Source organism: Schistocerca nitens, chromosome 3 (assembly GCF_023898315.1).
Source record: "Schistocerca nitens isolate TAMUIC-IGC-003100 chromosome 3, iqSchNite1.1, whole genome shotgun sequence".
In the NCBI taxonomy this organism is placed as follows: domain Eukaryota; kingdom Metazoa; phylum Arthropoda; class Insecta; order Orthoptera; family Acrididae; genus Schistocerca; species Schistocerca nitens.
Genome location: NC_064616.1, coordinates 522229638 through 522256700, shown reverse-complemented (window position 1 = coordinate 522256700; position 27063 = coordinate 522229638). Strand labels below are relative to the sequence as shown.

General features: G+C 42.0%; 1 protein-coding gene across 2 annotated transcripts in view; it reads left to right on the top strand.

The window, feature by feature from the left end:
* LOC126248442 (uncharacterized protein DDB_G0287625-like) overlaps positions 1 to 19868 on the top strand; it is a 57821-nt gene extending 37953 nt beyond the window's left edge. For both annotated transcript variants that reach the window (XM_049949420.1, XM_049949421.1), the window contains exons 5-6: positions 1236 to 1422; positions 16980 to 19868. In XM_049949420.1, the coding sequence (XP_049805377.1) occupies positions 1236 to 1422; positions 16980 to 18882 (2090 nt within the window). In that variant the 3' untranslated portion in view covers positions 18883 to 19868. The remainder of the gene's footprint in view (positions 1 to 1235; positions 1423 to 16979) is intronic.
* Positions 19869 to 27063: the final 7195 nt, after the last annotated feature.

Below are 27063 nucleotides of genomic sequence, written 5' to 3'. Positions count from 1 at the left end.
GAAGGTGGCCACCACCAAAGGAATACAGGTCAGTATAAATACTTGCAGCGTTCGTCTTGTTTCTCTTGTGTCACACTCACGGCGGAGTGCACGAAAAAAATCTGCAGTGAACTGCTCGAATTCTGGCACTGAGTTGAGCGATTACGATAAAATTTCTCAAAGTGTGAGGACAAAGGTCAAGTGTGATGAACAGCTAAACACTAAAACACCCTTATATGCAGTTTCTTATCAACGAAAGCAGTCTCTATTCTGCCAGTGTGAGGACAAAGGTCAAGTGTGATGAACAGCTAAACACTAAAACACCCTTATATGCAGTTTCTTATCAACGAAAGCAGTCTCTATTCTGCCATGTCTCAGTAGTGTGTGAAATATGGGGATGGGAATGTTGCACCTGTATCTAAAAATATTAAATCCAGGGGGAAAATATTCCTTATATAAATGTCATCATCACAATAAAATACTGCAATATGAAAATTATACGTGGATAAAACTGTTACGTTATTGTTTGGACGAGTCCTGTATTTCATATTTGGGGAGGCAACATCAGGTTGCTCCGCTAAGGATGTTAGACAGTTGGTGAACACTGGAACTGTCGCGTAGTTTAGTGTATTCTGGGGAGTTAGACGAGGTGTGGGATCCACTTGAAACGCTTCATACTTTAATGTTATTGTATTATTATTATTATTATTATTATTATATCCTAATTTTGTTATAATCTATATTAATAGTGACTGGTGGCATCATTAATAAATACTCGTCATTGTTAAATTATCAGGTAAGAATATTTGAAACGACGTGTCCAGTTCGAGGATTTGCTTTACAACTCTAGGGAACTTAATGAAAACCTTGCTTGGACCAGTGAAAGTTGACCTATTTTAATTCATTATTTTTCAGTTATAAATTAGTAAGCCTAATATGCCTGTGTGTTATTATGCGTAAAATGACTGAAGACTGTTACTTTCACGATATGTCCTGAAGTGTACATGACAACTGTTGCTTCCAAGTTCCTCTATGAGCTGTTTATAACGGAGTTCGCTCGTTTTCTGAGGCGGAACCACGCGATAGGTGGCAGTCAGTGTAATTAAACGATGAACTCTACACCACATACTCATCCTGCAGATTTCACACGAGGTATTGGACCCATTCTGAACGTTCCAGATATCCCAAACAACAGTGTATTTTAATATGTTTGTATCTCAGGATGAGCGAGCAAGCTTTGCTATGTTTTGCGGCAGGTTACGTGCCCAGTAGTCCGGCGATTGTGGCCAGCAAGGCGACGGCGCTGCCTCTGGGCCCGTCCACGGCAGCACCCGCTCGCTCGCGACAGCCCTTCAACTCACGCCAGCCGCAGCTAGACGACGAGTACTACCTCCAGGCCGGGGACACCGGCGACAGGCGCCTTCAGCCTAAGGATGTGCTCAGGTAACACTCTTCATTTTACCAGTGTTTTCTCTTTTAGCGACTACAAGTCTATCATCTTACTGGTACAACTTGTAAACCACGTGACTCATGCATTGTTCCGAAATAAAATCATCTATGAAGTAAAACTAGATTAGGTATCATTCAACAGAAATAAAAGTTACCAAAACACTACTTGACGTCAACAACACTAGATCTAATCCTAATTTTGAAAGAGAGAAAACTTCAGCTTAACGTCCCACGACGACGGAATCACTGGAGGCATAACACAAATTTGGAAAGAAGAGAGAATGGGAAGGAAATTGGCAAGATCCTTGTCAGAGGAACCATCCGGCACTTCATGTTGAAATTGTAAGATATGTGCCAACAAGTAGTATTCTCACTTTGCTTTTTCCAGATTGTGAAACGGTCTTTCATAACTAGGTATCTTAGGAATGTGTTTCTCGAAATCATAAATCTTGTAAAGTATATTTTTTGCTTTGGAAATATTTTTTTCTTGTGGGCTAAAGCTGCTTAATTATACACCGTGCATGCCAGCAGGAGTGATCAACATTCAGGGACATGACAGGAACTATCTGTCGAAGCAAAAAAGGCTAATAAACATGGGTTCTGAAACGCATACCTTAAGAGCTATGAGCACTTCTTTATCTTCGACACTGTGAATCAAATTTATTCTACCACAAAGTCTTTGCTTTCCATGTTTTAGGAGGCGGTAATATGACCAACATAAGAAAAAATTATCTAGTAAACATTGGCTCTAAAATATATACCGAGAGCAATGAGCACTTGTTCAATAGAGAGATGTATTTCACGGTAGCGAAGATGAACAAGTGCATTTTAGAGTCCATTTTCACTCGAATTTTTGCTTCAAATGATCTTTTCCGTCATATTTCTGAATACTGATCATCCCTCCTGGGACACCCTGTGTACGATAAATAAAACCTATATTTCGCACCGAGATTCGGGCACAGACGTCTGATTCCCAACACCACGACGTAATTTCTAGAGCACTGCCTTTTACAATTAAGTGTCTGGGTTTAAGTCGAGTCTGGTACACTGTTTTAACTCCTTACATAAGTAACGTGAAGTTTCTTAATTATTTTCTGTTTTAAGCTTACACAGCGCATGTTATCTCTCTGTTCAGTAAGGGCAATAGATGCGAATGTTGTAAAAACGGTGATATTAGTATGTTGAACGTGGGGTAAAAGATCCATACAGAAATATCGAACAGTAGAGTAACAGTTCTAGATGTGGCACTTCTCCAAAATGAAAGGGGACTTAGAAAAGGAAGTTCGTGTAGTAGCAATATTTCTACAATAAAACGACTTAAAGAAAAACAAAGAGAATTTAATCTTGAAACACACATAGCTTGTGTACATTTTGAAAATGCTTCCAATCGAGCTGATCGAAATAAATTATGGGTAATAATGAAAGGCAGTGGAAAGCCAGCACACCTCATAAGTCAACCAAAACCTTACACCGTAAAACAAAAATAGTGATAAATACAATGAAAAAAGAACAAATGAGATAATAATCATTCAAGGAGTGAGAGGGGGGTGTTCCCTTTCATCGACTTTTTAAAAAATGTTTATGTTGACAGTGTCTTATAAAACTGGAATTTACATTATTTTTCAGCAACTTAAGTGGACAATAACACTGATATAAGTGCACTACTACTTGCAGATGATAAAATAACAACAGAAGTGAGTGAAGACGACATCTGGTTACCAGTAAATTGGCTCCCACAAATGTGTTCAGAATACAATCCAAAAATTTCACAACATAAGACGAAAGTTATAGCCTTTCGTGATAAACATTCAGTACGGTGGAAAATAGTAAGAAAGTATTTGAACAGGTGTCACATTTTAGATATTTGGACCTGCTACACAGATTATGATTGTTATAACAATACATATGAAAAGCTGCACAAATTTCAAGCAATATGTAGAATGATAAACAGAACACTTAATTTAAAAAAAACCGAAAAGACGATATGACGATTCTACATAGAGAGAAGACAGTGTGGAAACTTAACGTCTTGGAAGAATTTGAAATCTCTAGACACATGAGCAGTGAAGATGACCTTATTTTAAATGAACAACTACAGTTGAGAGACAAAAGATTCTTTAACGCTTTCAAGCCGTTGGTCGCAACTGCATGATGTTGTGGCTCATGTTTCTTATCACTTCCATTTCAGGAACGTTGCTTTTCTTTTTACTTAGCGGACCCTGTATTTCCTTACAGACAGCACGTCAGGCGGTCCTAAATTCTATTTATGCAGGTTTTACATAAAGAATATATTGCATATTGCTATATCTTGTTAAATTCTTGCTACAGTAGATTCTTCATTATTTTTCTTCTGCAAATTTTTATAATTAACCATTTTATTCATTTTGTGCTACGTATTGTCATAGTCATTTTATAAAAAAAATTATTTTATACCTGTTGTATCTTCTTTTATAATGTCCTTCTTTTTAATTACTTAAAACACTAAAATGAGTATTATACTGACGTATTACTGGTTCAATTACGTATTTGATACAGTTTAGAGTTTATGAAGCTACTAGCGCCAGCAGCTGGCTCGCCCTACGCTACGTTTACTTGGTATCATAATTAGTTGCCATACGTTTAGTTCAATGTCAGTTCTTATAATAAGCTGCACCTCTGGACTGAGTCTTGCTGTTTTTCATGGAGGAATTAATATACACTAAACTTTATTCAAACGATTGACTGGATACATCATTTACTGAAAGTTTATTTACTGTTGCTGTTGTCAGCTATGTTTAAAATTGCATGATGTAATTATTCATTTCTACCCAGAAACCCTCCACACCTTTCATAATGTTATGCGATGTATTTGTGTCATTAATTCTCGTTATATTCCACACATGGATCATAGGAATGGAGAAAAACTTCTGGTAGGCTACAATATAAGCTCTCTTTCCGTTAATTATGCAATGCTATCCGTTAATATACTTTAAGATATAATCAGAATACTAAACTGCATTATATTGAGCCATAACAAACACGTCTGTACATGTTATATTTATGCGTAAATGTACAACATTTTGAGATGGCGCAGTGTATGCCACCGAGAATAACGGGAATTTTGAAACTACATAACATGCTATAATCTTCGTCCATCTTCCTTTCTTATTATTTCACATTCTTTCTCTAGAAAGGAGAATAACACGGACTGTAAGAGGTTCTTATTTCCAGTTTCTCTTAGGCTAGAAAGTATTCACTGTCTTTTCGCGAAGTGTGACACGACTCAGTGTTGTTCTCAGCCGCAGCACACACTGAGCTAGGCAACTTACACTGTCTGATCAAAAGCCTCCTGCACACCTATTAGTGGACCTTCAGGTGTGTTTACATCTGTGCGCCTTGCAGCTACTCGCCGTGTCGCTGTAGCTTGCCATATACGGAAGAAGAGGCGCCCAGTGTGAACACAGGTGTGAATGGGTTCAGTCGCATGCACATGTTGAGGAAGAGGCATGCAACCAACACGCGAGCCTCTACTAGCGTGTGGGGCAAGCACAGTCACACGCGTCTAGGCGCAGGGCGCACAGCTGTAAACTGACCTTGAATATGGGGTGTGTCCACCCTTCACCTTTTTGACGGCTCTGTTTTGGACACTTCCAGTGAGCTTTCAGAGTGTCTGTGGAGGAATAGCAGACCATTCTTCCTCAAGAGCAGGACCCAGAAAAAAAATGATGTTGAACGTTAGGGTCTGGAGCGAAGTAAACGAACATAACTCACAGGGTTCAAGTCCTGACTATGGGCAGGCCAATCCGCTTCAGGAACGTTACTGTCCACAAACCATATCCTCACAGACGCTGATTTGTGACAGCGTGCATCATCATGCTGCTACAAAGAAAGACTATCTCCGAACTGTTCATCTAATATACGCAGAACACAATGCTGTAAAATGTGCTCTTATTCTTCTACGTTTAGAGTTCTCTTATGCACAATAAGCGGACCACACCATAACCACGAAAAACACTCCTGTATTGTAACAATACCTTCACCGCAGCCGGCCGGAGTGGCCGTGCGGTTCTAGGCGCTACAGTCCGGAGCCGAGCGACCGCTACGGTCGCAGGTCAGTGTGGGTAGGCTCCCTATAAACTATGGAGGTGGAAAAGGAAGAATGCCTTCCTTGATGTGTTGGTCAAAAGGAAGACTGATGGTACGTTGGGACATTCTTGTACCTGCGAGCTTATAGTTGTCACCATCCAGCTCAGCGTGAAGGTGTACTTCGCACCTGGTTCACAGGGCCCACGTTATCTCAGACCCTGAAAGTTTGGCAGCTGAGCTATCACATCTCGAAGTCACCTTTCGTCAGAATGGTTATAGTGAGAGGCAGATCAAACGTGCGTTGCGCTATCAGCCTTCTGTGCAACGGGTGAGTGACGATAGCAACGAAGTGGCACCTAAGTCTACGGCCTTTATGCCTTACGCAGGAAGCATTTCCAACAGGATTGGCCGTATTTTGCGGAAATATGATGTGAAATGTGTTTTTCGACCACCTTCTAAGATTAAGGCCCTGTTGGCTTCCGTAAAAGATGATCTTGGTTTGCGTAAGGCTGGGGTCTATCGTATTCCTTGCAGTTGTGGCATGTCATATATTGGTCAGACAATCAGGACTGTGGAAGACCTGTGTATTGAACAAAAGCGTCACACACGCTTAAACAGCCGAGAAAATCCGCTATTGCAGAACATTGACTTGTCACCGGTCATCCTATGGAATACAACAACACGGAGAGTCTGGCTTGCACGTCCAGCTATTGGGATAGTGTTATTAAGGAAGCTGTTGAAATCAGACTATCAAGCAACCTTATTAACAGAGATGGTGGATTTTGTTTAAATGCTGCTTGGAATCCGGCTCTGTCTCTCATTAAAAAACAGAGGGACAGAATTAGTGCTACCTCAACTGTTGATTAATAGTAACTATCGATATTTCTGATGTTGGTTATCTTTGTTTGTGTTGACACTTGTTCTGTGTATGGTGTCTTCCTTGTTTCTCCTCTGTGAACCGAGGTATTAAATTTGCTTGCACATTTCTTCTTCCTTGCATTTGTGCCTTGAGAATGGCAGGGTGTGCTCCTGTCGAAATATCGGCGGTGTTCGACGACGTCATCCGGCAGCAAACCCGTAAGTTATTTGAACATTCAATTCACCGGGAAAAGTTAAGGTCACATATTTTACATGAATTCTTTTCCTACATGCACAATGCTGTTAACAATAGTGTCGGTTCTGCTCAAATATCAAATCCCTATGCATTCTTCATCAACGTCAGGGCTCATTTCGTTCCCACTCCTTAGCTTCTGCTTGGAATCCTTGTCTACAACGGTCCATCGTCTACTCACCTAATCCTACATAACTTCAAGTAAAGCATTCTCTCCCCTACCGCTACACATAGTAGCTTCTACATTATTAACTCACCCTAGATTAGTTTCAAAGTCTGATACGAATTCATCCCTCACAAAACATCATATTCGTTCACTTATAATCGTTTCTGACATCATTTCTAAGTATAATTATTAAACAAATTGTATTATTTCGCATGTGATACGTCTACCAAAATTAAAAAAAGGAATTAAGCTTCTCCAATTTAAAGACGATTAAAATGAATGATTGAAGATTTCTACTTTTGTGCTGGTAGCATTGGAAAATTTAAAAGTATAGAACCATGTCCCAATCACTATTCTAGACACTTCTGCCATTGGGATCCTTCTCTCTCCTTCTCTCTCTCTCTCTCTCTCTCTCTCTCTCTCTATCTCTCTCTCTCTCTCACACACACACACAACTGGTATAATGACTGTATTTTTTTTCATATCCACAGAGCGGTCAGTCATCTTAAAACTCTGATTCCTCATTATTTAACAAACAAATTGTCACCATGGATATAAATGACGTAAGTGGTGGAACTATGGATACTGCAAATATGCACTGTGTACGTTAAGACAGGCATTCAATAATTAAGTAAGAAACCGAGAGGGAGAAAGAAATCTTGAAGAATTGTATTGAAAAATACTACAGTAGGATTTTTGTTTGATGACGTCTCAATACTTATACAAATGTGAGAAAAAATGTGCACTTATTACAAAGATAAGAGAACACGAAAACTAGAAAACAGGAATTATTTGAGTTGAACAGTTATCTTGTTGTTGTTCTACATTTTCTCCCGTCCTCTTTCATGATAAAACTGTTTATGTATCCACTGCCATCTATTTATGTTCAAAGGACACAATATTTTGCCTATGAATCCTGTCACCATCATCAGATCGCCGAAATATTGTGTCCGTTGGGTTCAGCAGTTCGCAGTACACCCGCGGATTATGTTATTTCTAGGGGACGTTAAATCCATACAATTGCCACAGGGCCTTTCTTCTTTAGTCGCGGTACTCTTGAATTATAATTGGAAATATTTATGACCACACTCTTTCAATTGGTGTTCATCGTCACGGGAGATACTGAAGACACAGAATAGCACCATTACTTCCCAACCTCAAGAGATCATCTTTCGTTTGCTCTGAGTGAACTGCTCGATATCCATATATACAGTTGTAGCATTCATTGCTCTGCTTGTAAACTTCTTCCCTAGTTCACGAGCTACAAACGACAGCTTTGGTTTCCGGGTGCTACACAAACTTTACAGCTTTTTCTGCACGCTTATTAGTAGACAACTTGGATCCTTTAATCTGTGCGCTAAAACCATTTTCCGTTGCTTCTGAAAGGTCTTAGTCTTTTTGACCATTTTCAATATTTTGTTGCAGTAACATTTAAATTTCAAGCTTCTTTTCCATTTATATTCAAGCTATCTTTCCAGCCTGAACAAGTTCAAGGCATGTGTGTAATAATTACACATCTATCTCGTTCAGTTATTTAGTTATTTGTTAAGTCGGAATGCAGACAGGGATCATTTGACCCGTTTCCCACAAGCAGCTAACTGGGTAGGGCGTTTCGTATCTCCACCAGGGCGACTAGCAACTGATGTACGGTCGTAGGTGCATGTGGACCTGCTGCAGTACGTCTCTCCAGAGCAGCTCATATATGCTCCATGGGATTTAATACAGGGCAAGGGGTAGGCCAGTCCATACGCCGAATGTCTACTCGTTCTAAGAGCTCCGCCACCTAGACTGTGTAATGCGGTCGCGCATTGTGGTCCATAAAACTGAATTCGGGGCAGAATGCATCTCTAAGAAGACGCACGTAGTTAAGAAGTACAGTGTCAAAATAACGTTGATCGATGAGCGTGCCGTATTCAAAGATTTGGAGGTCAGTAAGTTCATGCAACGTTATACGTCCCACACCATGACTCCTAAACCACTAAAACGCACATGTTCGACAATGTTACGTGTTCCCACTACTCGCCATATAAGGGCAGCTCCAGCACTGTCAAACATGGTCGTTTTGGTGGTCCAGGTGCTATGATGTGGGGAAGGCATAATGTTCCATTGTCGTACTGCCATCCAAATCTCGGTGCACTGTACACTCACTGGTCAACACTGTTGCCAAAGTTTACTCCACCCACATCTGCGTCTTTTCAGGGGTGCACTCGGCCCCGACTTGATTTTTATGAATGACAATGCGCGGTAGCATCAAATAGCGCAACTGGAGCACCTTTTGGAACGAGAGGATATTCGAGGAATGGACTGGCCTGCCTGATCCTCCAACTCAAATCCCATCGAACGCGCCTAGGATACGTTGGGGAGACGTCCACATGCACCAACGACCATCCAGTAGTTGTGAACCGAGCTGGTGGAGGAATGGAACTCGTTATGCCAAGACCTTATTACCAACCTTATGGCCAGCATGGGAGCACGTTGCAGAGCACACATTACTTCCATCATCATCACATATCCTATTAAGAACCATGTTCCGCCTTTTCTGATGTCCAGAGGACCTCCATGAATCGTGGTGACTTCAGTGCGATTATCGTCTTTGAATAAAAATGTAATTTCTGTTCGTCTCATTTCTTATTTCTTTCTGTTACTGTCTGAACTATAGCGTAGTGTATATATGGATCAAGTTTCCTCGAGTTGTGTTAATAGGCAGTGGCACATCATGCGAAAGTTAGCTTCATTCTCAAAGTTTATCATACCTGTGTATACCGCGTCTTGCATTATTTTGGAAGGATGCGGAAAAACTATTGAGCACGCCTTCGCGTCAAAATATTCAAAAATGAATGTTACTTAAAACGGCTTGCAAATCCCTCTCATACTACATTAGGAATCGACGCTTCGCACTTGTTGCTTTTCGTATATACAGAGCAGATGGAGGTAAGATGTCTGTCCTTGAATTAACTTCCTGAGTAGGCATTGAGACTCTCTCTTCTTTGCTTCGTGTTGCGGTTCTTTTAACGAGTTCTTCGCAGTCAGGTAGTGCTGTTGTGCTGTAAACAGATGTGTGGCTTCTGATTTATATGTGGGTAAGTGAAGTTACAAATGACAGAGATAACGTCGCGGTAAGGTTTTTGGAAGTAATAATCGTGAACTTGCAGTAACGCGGGGCCAGTATAAGGAGGGAGATGGTGGATCCTGGGGGACGAATAGTCTTCTGAGGGGTACTTTGCCGTGCTGTCAAATCATTCTACATGCTACAGCAAAATATATCATCTGTTCCTTACAAAACCAGTTCGGATTTCCTTGCTGGAGGGGTTCGTGTTCTGTACTTACGATGATAGGCGATCTACTATCAATAGTTCCCGGCAAGGGATAGGATATCTTGTTCCTGCCGTTACTCAGCATAATAAAAACTCAAATTTATAGGAGAATAACAAACAAAAAGAGTTTATGGGCGGTTTTCGCTCTGAGAGCTTAGTTGAAATTGGCCTACCAGGACCGTGTTCATTTTATCCGAGTTAGCACCTAGCTGTGGACAAAGCATGGTTTCAAATTAAATGGAACTATGAGTATATTGGAGCACGCACACACACACACACACACACACACACACACACACACACACACACACACACAGAGAGAGAGAGAGAGAGAGAGAGAGAGAGAGAGAAACACACACACACACACACACACTGTAAAAATACCATAGGAAGAACACATTTCTCTTCCACAGCTAGTCGCCCTAAGGTGTAGTCTATGAAGGGTGTAACCAGTGTTTAAAGGATGGAGTATGTAATAAGGGAAAATAATAAGGAGACGGGCTGCCCCTATGTGGAAAAACTTTTCTCCTGTTGGTTCGGCGGTGTCGATCGGGACAGGCTGACAACGATGACGAGCTGATTTTTCCACGAGACGCTGGCGGCTTTGCAGGGAGTAAACGATAACTCTACACAATGCACAATGGCGTAGGGAAGTGGAGACGAATAGTTTTATATAGGACACTTGTGGTCGATCAAGCCGGGATACATTAATTTGGCCTCCAAAAGCCACCTAAGCTACTGAGCATGCGCGAGATGTTCAATATCTTCTCGCTGTCTTACGCTACCGGCTTAGGCGGTATTTCGTCAACGTTACTTATTTCGACTTTCCCTTGAGGGTAACGAAAGAAAAAAGACTTTTGTAAACTTTATGCAAAAACTAATTACGTTCACAATTCGATCTAAACTTAACCGTTACAAGGACAGTAGTTTCGTAGTAAGAAGGACAGACAAACAAAATGATATAATTCTTAGTTTTATACTGATAAAATCCAAGGTATCTTGAGTTAAAATTTATAAAAATGTTAATTTGATATTTTGTGAATACAAGAACAATGGTATTTGTCTCGATTTCACCTACATCATTGAGGCATGTTGTAAACAGATATCGTTTACACCCTATATACTTCGCTATTTAAATTTGTAGAGTCTTCGACCACGTGGCTGAGGACACCAACTCAATCAGGGTTGACCTATAGGAACCATCCCAGACTGTTGTATCGTACAAGCCAATGGCAAGTATGTCCCAAAGGAAGCAAGACGGCGGCCACATAATACAAAGTACGCGCCTAGTATGCTGTATCACTGGTGCTGGCCGTATACCTGGTAACCCTGCGTCTTTACGGCCAAAGTTGGGGCCATTTTTACCGCTTCTAGACTTTTGAAGCAGCTTTATTCCACATATTAGCAACGTTGCTGTTAAATAAATGTTCAGTCAATGGCACACTTAATGGGACAGAAGTAAAAGTGGACGACAATTTAGTGAGGTGACTAGCTGTTCTGTCTGTTTATAATTATTACGTTTAATCGACTGATTAAAGTTTGGTACTCCAACGATAAATCATTTTTAATTACAACAGATGAACGGGTTCGTTACATTCAGTCATTGATTCCTGCAATTGGCAATATGCTACTCTACGTCTACATCTACATACCTGTCTGGCAGAGACTTGATCGAACCGTCTTCACAATAACTCTCTAGTATTCTACTCTTGAACAGATTGCGGAAAAAAAACGAACGTCTGTATCTTTCCGTGCGAGCTCTGATTTCTTTTACTTTATTGTAATGATCGTTTCTCCCCATGTAAGTCGGCGTCAGCAAAATATTTTCGCTTTCCGAGGAGAACGTTGGTAATTGAAATTTAGTGAGAAGTTACCGCCGCAACGAGAAATGCCTTTGTTTTAATGACGACAATCCCAAATCCTGTATCATGTCCGTGACACTCTCTCCCCCATTTCTCGACAATGCAAAAAGTGTTGCCCTTCTTTGAACTTTCTCGATGTCTTCAGTTAATATTATCTGGTAAGGATCCCACAGTGCACAGCATTATTCTATAAGAGGATGGAAAATTGTAGTAGGCAGTCCCTTTAGAGAGAGAAACCGACAAAATTCTGGTCCTATGTAAAATCCCTAAGTGGGTCTAAGGCTGCCACCCAGTCACTTGTTGATCAGTCTGGTGTGGCATTTGAAGATAGCGACACGAATGCCGAAAATTTAAATTTCACGTTTAAGAAATCGTTCACGCACAGGAATAGAACAAACATACCTTCCTTTGACCATTGAACTGACTCCCATATGGACGACATAGTAATAATCATCCCTGTCATAGAGAAACAAGAGAAAGAGCTGAAAACAAATAAGCCACCAGATCCGGATGGAATCTCAGTTCGGTTTTTCAAAGTCTATGCTACGTCTTTGGCCCCTTACTTAGCTCGTAACTTTCATTTATGGCGAGTCTCTCTCCGAGCTCGAAGTCCAAAGTGACTGGAAAAATGTGCATGTGACTCCTGTGTATAAGAAGGCCAAAAGAACAAACCCGCAAAATTAAAGACCAACATTCCTAACATCGGTTTTGCTGCAGAATCATTGAATATGTTCTCAGTGGGAATATAATAAATTTCCTTTGAGAGGGAAAAGCTTCTGTTCAAATATCAGCACGTTTTTAGAAACCTTCGCTCGTGCGAAACTCAACTTGCCCTTTTCTCACATGAGATCCTGCGAACAATGGATGGAGGGTAACAAGTGGATTGCATTTATGAGTTTTCTGTAAAGCATCTGACACCGTGGCACACTCCCGATTGTTAACGAAGGTGCAAGCGTACGGAATAGGTTCCTAGATGTTTGAGCAGTTCGAAGCTTTCTTAAGTATCACAATCCAGTATGCTGTCCTGACGGCGAATTTTCATGAGAGACAATGGTATCGTCAGGAGTGCCCCATGGAAGTGTGATAGGACCACTGTTATTTTCTATGCACATAAATAATCTGGCGGACAGCAGCAGTCTGCGGGTGTTTGCTGATGATACTGTGGTGTGTGGGAAGGTGTCATCGCTGAGTGATTGTAGGAGGATACAAGATGACATAGACAAATTTTCTAGTTGGTGTGATGAATGGTAGCTAGCTCTGAATGTAGAAACTGTAAGTTAATGCAGGTGAGTAGGAAAAACAAACCCCTCATGTTCCATTAGAGTGCTGCTTGACACAGTCACGTGGTTTTAATATCTGGCGATATGAAATTGATCGAGCATGTGATGGTTGTGGTATGAATGCCGAATGGTCGACTTCGGTTTATTGGGCAATTCTAAGAAAGAATGGTTCATCTGTAAAGGAGACCAAAGGTAGGATGCTACTGCGACCTATTATTGCGTACTGCTCGAGTGTTTGGGATCTGTACCAGGTCGGATTAAAGAAAGACATCGCCGGCCGAAGTGGCCGTGCGGTTAAAGGCGCTGCAGTCTGGAACCGCAAGACCGCTACGGTTGCAGGTTCGAATCCTGCCTCGGGCATGGATGTTTGTAATGTCCTTAGGTTAGTTAGGTTTAACTAGTTCTAAGTTCTAGGGGACTAATGACCTCAGCAGTTGAGTCCCATAGTGCTCAGAGTCATTTTTAAAGAAAGACATCGAAGCAACTCAGAGGCGGCCTGCTAGATTTGTTACCGGTAGGTTCGAACAACACGCAAATGTTACGGAGATGTTTCGGGAACTCAAATGGGAATCCCATGAGGGAAGACGACGTTCTTTTCGAGGAATAATAATGAGAAAATTTAGATAACCGGTATTTGAAGCTGACTGCAGAACGATTCTGTTGCCTCTAGAGAACATTGCGCGCAAGGACCACAAACGTAAGATACGAGAAATTAGGGCTCATAAGGAGGCATATAGATAGTCGTTTTCTCTCGTTCTATTCGCTAGTGGAACAGGAAAGAAAATGACTAGTAGTGTTACAGGGTACCCTCCGCCACGCACCGTAATGTGGATTGCGGGGTGTAGATGTAGATGTGTTGTTGAGGGGTAGGCGTTTTGTTGGCAGAACACTTAGAAAATGTAACAGATCTACTAAACAGACTTCCTACACTAGCTTGTCCGTCCTCTCTTGGAGTACTGCTGGGCGGTCTGGGATCCTTACCAGATAGGATTAATAGAGTAAATCGATAAAGTTCAACGAAGATCAGCAAATTGTGTACTATCGCGGAATAGAGGAGAGAGTGTCACGGACATGATACAGGATTTGGAATGGACGCCATTAAAGCAAAGGCGTTTTTCGTTGCGGCGGAATCTTCTCACGAAATATCAATCGCCGGCCGGAGTGGCCGAGCGGTTCTAGGCGCTTCAGTCTGGAACCGCGCGACGCCTACGGTCGCAGGTTCGAATCCTGCCCCGGGAATGGATGTGTGTGATGTCCTTAGGTTAGTTAGGTTTAAGCAGTTCTAAGTTCTAGGGGACTGATGACCTCAGATGTTAAGTCCCATAGTGCTCAGAACCATTTGCACCATTTTTGAAATATCAATCACCAACTTTCTCCTCCGAATGCGAAAATATTTTGCTGACGCCGACCTACATGGGGAGAAACGATCATCATAATAAAATAAGGGAAATCAGAGTTGGTACGAAAAGATATAGATGCTCCGTTTTTCTGCGCGCTGTTCGAAAGTGGAATAACACAGAATTATTGTGTGTGTGTGTGTGTGTGTGTGTGTGTGTGTGTGTGAAATCTTATGGGGCTTAACTGTTAAGGACATCAGTCCCTAAGCTTACACACTACTTAACCTAAATTATCCTATGGACAAACACACACATCCATGCCCGATGGAGGACTCGAACCTCCGCCGGGAACAGCTGCACAGTACACGACTGCAGCGCCTGAGAGCGCCGGGCTAATCCCGCGCGGCACAGAATTATTGTGAAGGTGGTCCGATGAACCCCCTGCCAGACACTTAAGCGTGATTTGCAGAGTAACCCTGAAGACATAGATGTAGATGTATATGTAAATTTATTGCGTCTTGTAAGTGTTCTGCCAGTGAAACTTCTCCAATACGTTTTCTGTGTGTTCATTCCAATTTAAGTTTTTCGTAATTGGAATTGCTAGGTGTTTAGTTGAATTTATGGCCTTTAGGTTTGATTGATTTATCTTGTAACCAAAGTTTAAGGACTTCGTTTTAGCACTCATGTGGATGACCTCACACTTTTCATTGTTGAGTATCAAAAAATGGTTCAAATGGCTCTGAGCACTATAGGACTTAACATCTGAGGTCATCAGTCCCCTAGAACTTAGAACTACTTAAACCTAACTAACCTAAGGACATCACACAAATCCATGCCCGAGGCAGGATTCGAACCTGCGACCGTAGGGGTCGCGCGGTTCCAGACTGTAGCGCCTCGAAGCGCCTAGAACCGCTCGGCCACTCCGGCCGGCGTTGAGAGTCAATTGTTAATTTTCGCATCATACAGTCATCTTATCTAAATCGTTTTGCATTTTTTTTTTTGGTCTTCTGATGACTGTACGGGTCGATAGCCGACAACACCATCTATAAACAACCTAACACGACTGCTCAGATTGTCGCGTAAATCGCTTATGTAGGTAAGGAACTAATTTATGTAATCACGTTACGTCGTTGTGTCTTTTAGAAAGAGAGGAAGGCTACAGCAGTGTCTGACCCCCCTTTTGGAAACCAAGTTCTGTAAACTTTACAGAAATTCACTTTTGTTAATACACTTATAAGATAATTAACTCGACAATGGAAAATACTAAGGTAATGGGTTACTCGAAGATGTCTGTTGGATCATGTTTAAGCAGTTATTGATTTGGTGCGCTACGAAACCTACTATACCATCTCTTACTGTTTCGCAGCGCGGGGTAGCCGCGTGGTCTACGGCGCCTTGCCACGGTTCGCGCGGTTCCCCGCTGTCGGAGACTTGAGTCCTCCCTCGGGCATGGGTGTGTGTGTTTTCCTTAGTGTAAGTTAGTGTAAGTTAGATTAAGTAGTGTGTAACCCTAGGGACCGATGACTCAGCAGTTTGGTCCCATAAGAACTTACAACAAATTTACAATTCCTTGCTGTTTCGTACTTCTTCCTATATCATCGGGTAGTTTTCCCCCAGTCACTTATTTAGTAAAGCTGTAAGGTTACTGTTTATGAATAATTCCAAAAAATCGGCCAATGACTGATAGACTCACTCCCTCTGACGTTTCCTATATAAAATATGATTTATTGTTATTAATACTTTTGTTTGAAGTTAGTACTGCTTGGCGTCAGTCCTCCGGGTCATCTACGATGTATATGTCAGCTAATAAGATACCTTCTCACGTAGCGAGCCGGTCCTCACTCGACCGACCTGCTATAACCACAATATGTCGTAACATATACCCTGCTAAAGCTACCTCCACACACGGGAACAGTCTCAGAGCGACGCTCACGTTCCTCTATAAGCTACTGTTCGAGATGATACCGTAGCGTAAGAGTCTCAATGTTGTTGTTGTTGTGGTCTTCAGTCCTGAGACTGGTTTGATGCAGCTCTCCATGCTACTCTATGCTGTGCAAGCTTTTTCATCTCCCAGTACCTACTTCAACCTACATCCTGCTGAATCTGCTTAGTGTATTCATCTCTTTGTCTCCCTCTACGATTTTTACCCTCCACCCTGCCCTCCAGTACTAAATTGGTAATCCCTTGATGCCTCAGAACATGTCCTACCGACCGATCCCTTCTTCTAGTCAAGTTGTGCCACAAACTCCTCCCCAATTCTATTCAATACCTACTCATTAGTTATGTGATCTACCCGTCTAATAACTGAAAAAATTTAGTAAAATAAAAGGGCGCGATTATGACAAGGAATAAACTAATACGTCAGTATGTATGACTGTATATTACAGCCTACTTACACTGCATATTCGTATTTCAGAGGTAGCAGCAGCGGGAACTTCTTTAATCAGAAGAAAGGCCGTGAGGAAGAGGAGGAGGCTGTGATTAGCAAGAAGAAAGTAGCCGTGCGCAAGTTCCGTAAGCGGCCGTCGCAGCAACCTGAAGACAACGGACAGGCGGCTTCTACGGCGGCACCGACGACGTACTACAGCACGGCCGGCGCCACCAGTTCGCGCAGCACCAGCGGCAACACTTACCTACCACGCTACAATACTATCCAGCGCACGTCACAGACCCCAGTGCCCGTCGAAGCTGTTTCGCAAACGAGGCGCACAACCTTCCAGCAGCGCCCTAGCACCGCCGCTCCTGCAACAGCCTCCAACGTAGCTAGCAACTATCCGGAGCAGTCCAGAGACAACTACAACACAGTCGCCGACAACTACAACTACCAGTCACGCCAACAACAGAATAACTACAACTACGCGTCATCCACGGCGGCACCGCGAACTAACAATTACAACTACCAAGCTGAAACCAGACCTAACTACAACGCCGCCTCGCCGACGTCCTCCACGCCGCTTGACAAATACAGCTACCAAACTGTGCAGAGGAACGGCAATAGCTTTCCGACTACTACTATAGCCCCGTCTCGAAGTAACACATACTACAACAACGAGAACGTGAAAGGCAACTCAGACTTTGCTGGTACTACTGCAGCTCCTGTTTCTGAAACTACTTTCTACCAACAGAGAAACAGAAATGTTCAGCGCTACGATACATTCGCTCCCGTGACCACATACGCCCCCAACGCATATTCGACAAGGAACTCTTCCCCAAACACTGAATATGATTCAAGTGGAAACACTGTACCCCAGAGGTTCAATACGGGCCGCGACTCAGCTAGGGTGAGTGTCGGTAGTACGTCTGCGGTGACTTCTGCACCGCTTGAAGCGGAAACATACCAGAGAAACAATAACTTCAACCAACGTGTCAGTGCCAACTCATTTTCGACAACAACGGCAAAGCCTGCATACACGTACTACGATGAATACGAAACTAGAAGTACAGGCAGCAGCGAAGAATACAACAATTACAACCCCAACAATTATGACTATCAGAGGACGAACTACAACGCTGCAGTACCAGGAACATTTACTGGAAGTGACAGAACAAATGGCGAATCTCTGAGGGCAGCACCCAGTAACAACTACGGCCCTAGCAGTTTCAATTCTTTCCCTAACGGCAACAGTGGAAAACCAGTTGCTAGTTCCAGTACAGGTAATGATCAAAGCCAATACAACTACAACAGCGGGAGCGGAAACTCTGAGCAGTATAATAACAGAGAATCGACCTATTTCACTGCAAAACAGGAAAATTACAACGCTGTAAATGCATCAGTACAACAGACAGCCAGGAGTAACTATTACTCTAATGACGTGACAAGTAGATCTAACACAAATCAGCAGGTGCCAGCTTTTTCTGTAAGACAGCTACCTCGCACAACTGACGATGAATCGAGTAATTATGACACCAGCAACAATTATAGAACCACTTCGCGTCCAAGGTCTTCCTATAACACAAATGAAGTAGCTTCCACTTCTGTTACTAGTAACACCAGAAGTAGTTTTTACACTCAGACGACTGTGGCGAATACTGTGACGACACAGCGGCCGCAGTACACCCAGGCAGCAGTACAGAAACAGTACACCGACGCTGCGAGAAACCAGAGCCCCACGTTCAAGGGCGGCAAGGCGCCTACTGTTGTAAATAACACGGCCTCTGCAGCCAATAAAACTGTGCCAAAAACCGGAGACATTGCGTATGATTATGCTTACTATGATGAAACAGCGCCTTCCGAATATGAGGGCTTGGACCCAATAAGCGATCGACATTTCGGAAAAAATGCAGAATCTCTTAAAGTTGCGAGAAGGGCAACCAAGTGATGAAATGAGCTGTAAAATATCTACAAAAATTTGCAACAAAATGTAATCAGTACATATATTCGTCGAATATATTATTCCAGTACACTTCACGTTATGTGAACTGAATTTTACAAACAGTCCTAAGGCAAGTATGTACCACAAATGGTAATGCCAAAGACCTGTTACTGAATGCTGAAAACGGAGTGATTCATCAAGAACTGAAGACGGTGGAAAATAGAGCTTTAAGGTTATACGTTTAGCATTAATCACATCAGTTTCATAGAATTATTTTGTAGGAACGCTGCTGTTCAACTTACATTCCATAGTAGTAAGTGTTTTTCAACAGTAGTTAACTGGAAGTAACAAGTAATAATACCTTTTGTGTTCAAATAAATGTGTTATGGGTACAACATACAAATTCTAGCAGAAAAACATGCTCTAGCTCTGAAACGATACAGCGTAAGATGTTTACCAGTGGTCTCTAGCACTCTGTACTGGCTCAGGTAATCAATATCTCTGTAAATAAGAATTTTATATAGTAGTATTTTTAAACATTTCTCACTTCATATGTCACCAAGATAAAGTAAAATATTTGAGCAGATTAGTCGCACACGAGTCTTCATATATTTCTAAAAAATGAGAATGTGAACGAGATATTAGCTGTGTATTTCATTTAATTGGACTCTCATTTTCATTTACAGGAAAGTGGAACAATATGTCTAGTTTTACAACTATGTTATCTTACATGTTATAGCCTTGTAAGAATTATACAAAAATGTCTAATTTGCATCAAGAGAAAAGCCGGAATAATTTCTATAAAAAGAAAATCGGTAAAGTAGGCTACATCTTTGTGTGAGAAAAGTTAGTTCAGTTACTCTCTTATACATGACGCTATGTCATACAGTATTCATTGATGTAATTTTTTTAATCAAACCATTTTCTTGTCCCGTGTTTAGAAATGAAATTTTCCTGAGACGTCAACTGAAAATAAAGATTTACATTCTGAATATCCAAACCCATTTATTTCTTCCTTCGCCGCTATTCACAGAGCTGCTGTTATATCTATCATAGAGCTGAGAGAATATATGTTAAAGATTTATCACGAAATTACAGTAAAGCATACGAAGGACTGTCTCGATTCTTTGTTTTTAGGACTTATCTACTATGCGTAATAAATGTGGAGCAAACAGTAATCAGAGTATACATAAAATATCGTTTAATTTCTCTCCAGTATTAACACTCAGCGTGTGTGCGCATATATGTGGATTATAACTAATTAATTGTTTATTTTCTGCAGTCGTGATGATAACAAAAGTTGGTAGCGTATCTGTCTATAGTGCTGGCACGCATTTTGTAAGAGTGCATTTATGTATTGCCATTGTTTATTGCAAGTTATAATATTGATCTTGAGGTTCCATATTGAATTTTGCATTCTTGAAGTTATGAATATTATTATGGGGTTAGAGTAACGAGTGTGAAATCGAGAAAGTCTAACATTAACAATAACTCTATGATTTCTGTTAAATAGAGGGGTGAAGGCATCGGCAGCGGGTCATATTATTTGGTGGTGGTGCCATAAGAGAAATAACGACAGAAAACTGTTTTTTAGTTTCAAGGAGGGTCGTTTTGATGTAAATAGTTGGCCACATGCCTACAGAATTTATGAAGAGTATTTAAACGGTCTGATCCGTGATTGTCAACCTCATTGTATCCAGTAGCTACCAAGTATGACGATCATTTAACCTCTGCGCAACATCTACATTCGAAGGGAAATGTTAAAAATTCTGCGTATGGACACTGTGTGCGCTGATTAAAAGCATCAAATAGCAATAGGTGAAGAAATGTCCATTTCTCCGCGTATGTTATTAGGTGGCAGGTGCACGTCGAGCATCAGTACACAATATTGATTTTGGTGACGAAATGAGGTGGTTTTGTATTTATTTCAGATGAAGGAAATAATAGCTGAACTCTAACAGAAAAGCTGACACCAGTTGCTAATAACTGAAGTGGCTTGCGGTCAAAATCTAAGAACAACGATCGACAACGCTGTATCAAGTGCTGCTACTCGAGGACAATAAACGCCGACACTCTACTGATTTGACAGAAGTTGGTATCGTGATTTCAAGGAGCTTGGTAGACAGTTCATCCCTCATCACACTTATTTAACATCCTCATGTTAAATGTTATGTTCAATAAACGTAAGAAGAAATGTTACAAGATTATATATCATATTAACACAAAACAACTAGACACTTAGCGGGAAAAAAATTACGACTAAACATAATTTTAGTGAAACAGAGTGTATTTACTATATTGGGAATGGCAAAATTTCACAAATCAGTAAGACAATACTCATAAAATGGACTGTCTACATGCAGTCTTGTGCTATAAACAAGTAATAGTTCACAACCACCACGAAAGTGCGGAAAGCTAGCAGTGTGAATAGACACTTAAAGAAATCCAGTTATAAAATTTTTAATTAGTACTCATTAATTAAATATTATGGTGCTGAAACAGCCAAATGCAGTTATTATTTAGTGAGCAATGCAGCACTTCCATAAGGTTTTATCGTCAGAGTTACTTGGCACTGAATCAAGATTGCGAGAACACTTATGATGCCGAGATTTTATTAATATTTCTTGCTGATTTAGATTTGGAGATTTGAACCTCGGTTAAAAAAACCTGAGTATTGAAGTCTTGTAACGTGATTAGAACCGACAGCTAATACAGCGTTTGCTACAGACATGACCACGGTACAGCAGAGCCACCAACCTCCTGATGCGTCAATCGCTCTCCCACTGTCATACTTATGGCTAAGATAAAAATTCACAACTTAAAAGTGGAAGTTACTTGCAGCTTCGGCATGGAACTATGTTCCAGGACTCAAAAATTTAAACTCACCAAATAGATATCTCACATTATTTGAGAATCATTTAGAATATTTAATGGGAATGACAGAAAAACATGGAATGTCTTAACATGACAACTCAGCACCACCACAGGAAGTAAGTTGACGATTACAACTTTACCAAACGTTTTCCATGGTGTTACGTAGTCTTAATTTGTACTAATACGAGGATTAACATTTATTCGACAACGAACTGTTTCTGCAGTGGAACGAAACGGTTTTAGCACTGCCTGAACGACAGACATGCGGCGCTAACAGTTACTGAGCTCTTATGTAGCCGTTGTAATTTATTTTTTTGGGTTTAAAACAATTTTGGTTAGGAATACTTTCATTGTCATTACCTTTAAAGTATGGGAATCAAATCAAGGGGAAATAACATACTACTGGGTGGAAAAAGCAAACATCCATAGAAAAGTTTCGTAATTTGCGAATAATACAAACCTTCAATTCGAGCAACTTAATTATGCAAGGAAACCATATGGAAGGACAGACAAAGCAGGCTTAAAACGCCCAAAAATGAAGCCAATAAATGTTAGTAGTGTATGTTAGATGTCCGCCTCTGTTAGCAGCAGTAGTCATCAGTACACGGAAAAAGGAATACCGTATATAGCTTTCACAAGCGAACACATAATGTTTCTGGGAACGGTGATCACTGTGAGCCGGCCGCTGTGGACGAGTGGTTCTAGCCGCTTCAGTCTGGACCCGCGCTGCTGCTACTGTCGCAGGTTCGAATCTTGCCTCGGACATGGATGTGTGTGATGTCCATAGGTCAGTTAGGTTTAAGTAGTTCTAAGTCTAGGGGACTGATGACCTCAGATGGTACGTCCCATAGTGCTTAGAGCCATTTGAACCATTTAAGCACTGTGAGTACAACCAGGAAAGGCACGTCTTGTTTTGAACCATAAATAATGTCATTTCAGATCCGCATAACTGGAGCCTCAGAGTCATATAACGCACAGCTAGACTGAAATACAAGCAGTAACACGAAACTACAGATATGGTGCACACAAAGCTAAAAAGAAAGTTATGTTATCAGCCACATGACAAAATGAGCATATTTCATCATTCCTATAAAGTCAAATGATCTTGTCATAAACATATATTTTATACTAGAATATTCATTCGTTAAGCGATGAAGTTTTTCTAGATTTTTATTTACAAATCGTTTAGTAAACTATACGCAATAGTGCCAGCCAGCTAGACTTTTGCCTATCGCCAAACGGATTATATACAGGCGATGAATGTCGGGGCATAGCGATATGCACCTATAAGATGGCGATAGTATAGCGTACATAAGATATAAAAGGGCCGTGATTTCACGGAATTGTCATTTGTACTCAAGTGATTCATGTGAAAAGATTTCCGATGCGATTACGGCAGCACGAAGGGAATCAACAGACTTTGAACGCTGAATGGTAGCTGGACCTAGACGCATGAGACATTCCATTTCGGAAATCGTTAGGAAATTAGGTATTCCGAGATCCACAATGTCAAGGGTGTGCTGAGAATACCAAATATCCTCATACGTCCCACACTGTTTATTATGGCTATTTCACACAGTGCTGCTTGTCTAAAAATGGTTCAAATGGCTCTGAGCACTATGGGGCTTAACATCTGAGGTCATCAGTCCCCTAAAACTTAGAACTACTTAAACCTAACTAACCTAAGGACATCACAAACATCCATGCCCGAGGCAAGATTCTAATCTGCGACCGTAGCTGTCGCGCGGTTCCAGACTGAAGCGCCTAGAACCGCTCGGACACCCCGGCCGGCAAGCTGCTTGTCTGTTAGCACTGACAACTCTACGGAAAAAATGATGTGGGCTGTGATTACGTGGAATTGACTGGGTCCTCTGGTCCATGCCTATAGGCATGGCGTCTGGTGCCCACGAATATGCCGTCATGTCACCGAGCCAGAAGATCGCTGCAATTGACGAGCTATTAAATGACATTGGGGCGGAATTAAAGGCCAAACACATATCGAGTAGCGTACTGAATACGATAAGGAATAAAATATTCCCTTTGGCTTTCCAACTCACGTCAGCAGAAGCAAAGGTCGAGCTGCTGCAAGAGCAGAACAAAGATCTACTGCGCGAACTTCAGCACTCAGCTGACCCAGTTAAAGACCTTAGAATTGAGTCTCTCACAGAACAGGTCAACAAACTCGAGGAAGACAATACAAAACTCGCTGAAATAAACCAAGAGCTCAGGGACCAAGTTAGGGATCTGACAGGAAAGGTTACTGAACAGGCACAGCAACAGGCCAAGACACTAACATACGCTGCGGCACTCTCCACCGCACCCAAAGAATATAAACGCATTGAGGTGGCAAAAGCCAAGCAGGCAACCACTCTCTTCATAAAGTCTACCAACAACCAAGACACGAAAACAATAAAACAAACGTAGACGAAAAACATCAACCCAAGACGAGACAACCTAAACATTAAGTCAATAAGAAACACGAAGACAGCTGTGATTGTCGAAGCAGCAACACAGGAGGACTGTAGGAAAATAATAGAAAAGACGAAAGATACTGAGAATATCTCGTGTGAGGGGCCCAGAAAGCGGCAACCTTTGGTGATAGTCTATCGAGTGACAGACACTATCTCGGATAGAGAATTTCTTGAGTGTTCATACGACCAAAATCTCAGTGACGATTTCACAAAAGACGAATTCGACAAAGCCGTGAAAATCGGATTCCGCACAGGGCCCAAAGGAAAGGGATACAACCACCAAGTGTTGGAAGTCACACCAAGAATTTATTGGTACCTCACCAAAAAAGGAAGGGTGTACATAGACTTCCAATCCCTATCTGTCAAAGACTTTACGTCAGTGAGCCAGTGTTACAACTGTTGTGACCTTGGCCATACAACCAAAGCCTGCGCAGACACAGGTACGACCTGTTCCAGGTAAGGCAAAAAGGGCCACAAACGCGCGGACTGTCGAGCATCAGAGCCCATCGATTGCATCCCGTGCAGGAACAGAAACCGAATTTGCAATAAGAGCAGGGGTGGCGTCTGCCAGACCTACAAACAGCTGCTTGATAGACTAATTGACAGTACTGACTATGGCAACTGAACACCCCCCTGAGTCAAACAACATGCTCCATAAATCAACCCCTGAAAAAATAAGATCATACAAGTCACCATCCACCAGGCACAGAAACCATCTACGTGCAATACTCTGGCGTAAGAGGCAAAAACTATTACCTGACGACTACCCCAACAATGGTCACATTCCAGGCTTGATACACAATACAAACCTGGAGGACAGCCATCATGCAATCACTGAATACATAGACGACCTAACACTCACAGGACAAATGTCACCAGAAGCCGCCAAACTAATCAAAAGACAAATAATGTACTGTATGACATTCCAGACGACCCTTATGAACAGGATAGACGAACTCGAAGACGAACTACTGAGAATAGACATGATAACCCCAAATCCTGATACCGACAGACCAGAAAACCATACCACACATGACCAACCATAGCAACTGCACAAAACAGCGTTGCTAACCACTCAAGATCACCCATCCACTCCAGCACAACGACGCACATACGACACTATAAAATGCGAAGGACGCATCCAACCAATCAAATTCATACAAGGTGAGACCTTGAACCCTACGGTGCTAAACACAACCGTAACGCAAGCAAGCACAACTGGAGTCCAAACGGAAAACATGGACAAATCAGACACCTCAGACTGTAATCAAATCAAACGCAAAATAACTCTCTCTGACTCACTGACAGAAGAAGAAGACGACGTCTATTATTGCCCTTACGCCAGAGATTGTAGTGTTCATAACAATGATATTCGAAACCGTAATACCGACCTTGAACAGGCCACAGCGCCGGCAGACACCACGAATGCCACACAAAAAGCCGCAGCAACAACCGCAACAAAAGTCTGCGGAGGGTCTGGCAACAGAGGCGACAGTGCGCATAACATACCAAAAGCTGTTATGTCTGTCACAGGTAGCGTAGACGAGCAGTCAAGTGGGAACCAAATCACGTCAAATCAATGCAGAATGGAGGCACAAACAACCAACACATCTGATACACATCAAGACTGCACAAACGAAACACACACAAAAAACAAACGAATCATCGCAGCCTTTAGGAAACTAAAACCGCATAGAAAACCCAAACAGCCTAAGAGAGTCCCAAAAGTGAAAGCGTGTGACGACCAATCGCGGCAATCGCAGGCTGCCTCAAAACCTAGTGATACGAAAGTGCATACCCCTGATGATACCAACACCTTCGCAGCCCCCCAACCAACAACCTCAATGCCGACGCCCAAGGAAACCCCCACAACAACCAACGAGGAAGCCAATCCAGCGCCCCCCGCAGAGGTGCACAACAACGCCACTACACCATCACGACACGTCACGGCTGCAGAGACGCCAACACACGCCATCGACACCGATAGCTTTAGTTACGACAAGCTAGATATAAATGTAAAATTAAGTAGGCTAGAAAAAAGAGACATCTTAGAGACGGCACAGCGGATGCTCATCCGCACCCTACACCCGTACGGCCAATCTGTTTGTTTCCGTACATCAGAGCAAACCGATAGACTGATTCTCAAAACGGAGAATATTCCAACAGATCCAGACAGCCTACTTGACCTGCTCATGCAGGTGTGCGCCCGCAGGGAGAAACCATTCGATATGGACAAGCTTTACAAGGATCACGTAAGGGCTCATGGGAGAACATACTTCGATTACAGTCAAACTGGCAGCAAGTGCTACGCCACAGTTAAACACCCAAACTGCTAATAGCACAGCTCAATGCTATGCGGAGTATACTTGTAAATTCGGAGCTCCCACGGGTCCTACGTGAACTAAAAAGTGACATTCTGTGCATACAGGAGCTCTACACTAGACAAGGGCATATCCCCCACTTTCCTCCAAGTGCGGTGACAGTTGTGGAGGGGACAGGCTGCATGGCATCTGTCATAATCCTAAACAAAGAAATACATCCAGTCAAAATTACAGAACTCTGTTCCGAGCACCTAGTTACAGTTGAAGTCACACACAAGGGGGATACTTGGATCATCGCGTCGCTGTACGCCCAATTCTGTCATTGCATCAAACCATACGCAGACCTCATCAGAGATGTTGCGCAATACGCTGGCAACAAAAACTTCTCATCTGTGCAGACATAAATGCCAGATCAACCCTGTGGCGTTCAGACAGAACTGACGACAGAGGTAGAATAATAAATGACATCATCCAAGAAAACAGACTACACGTTCTCAACAAGGAAGGACATCACCCGACTC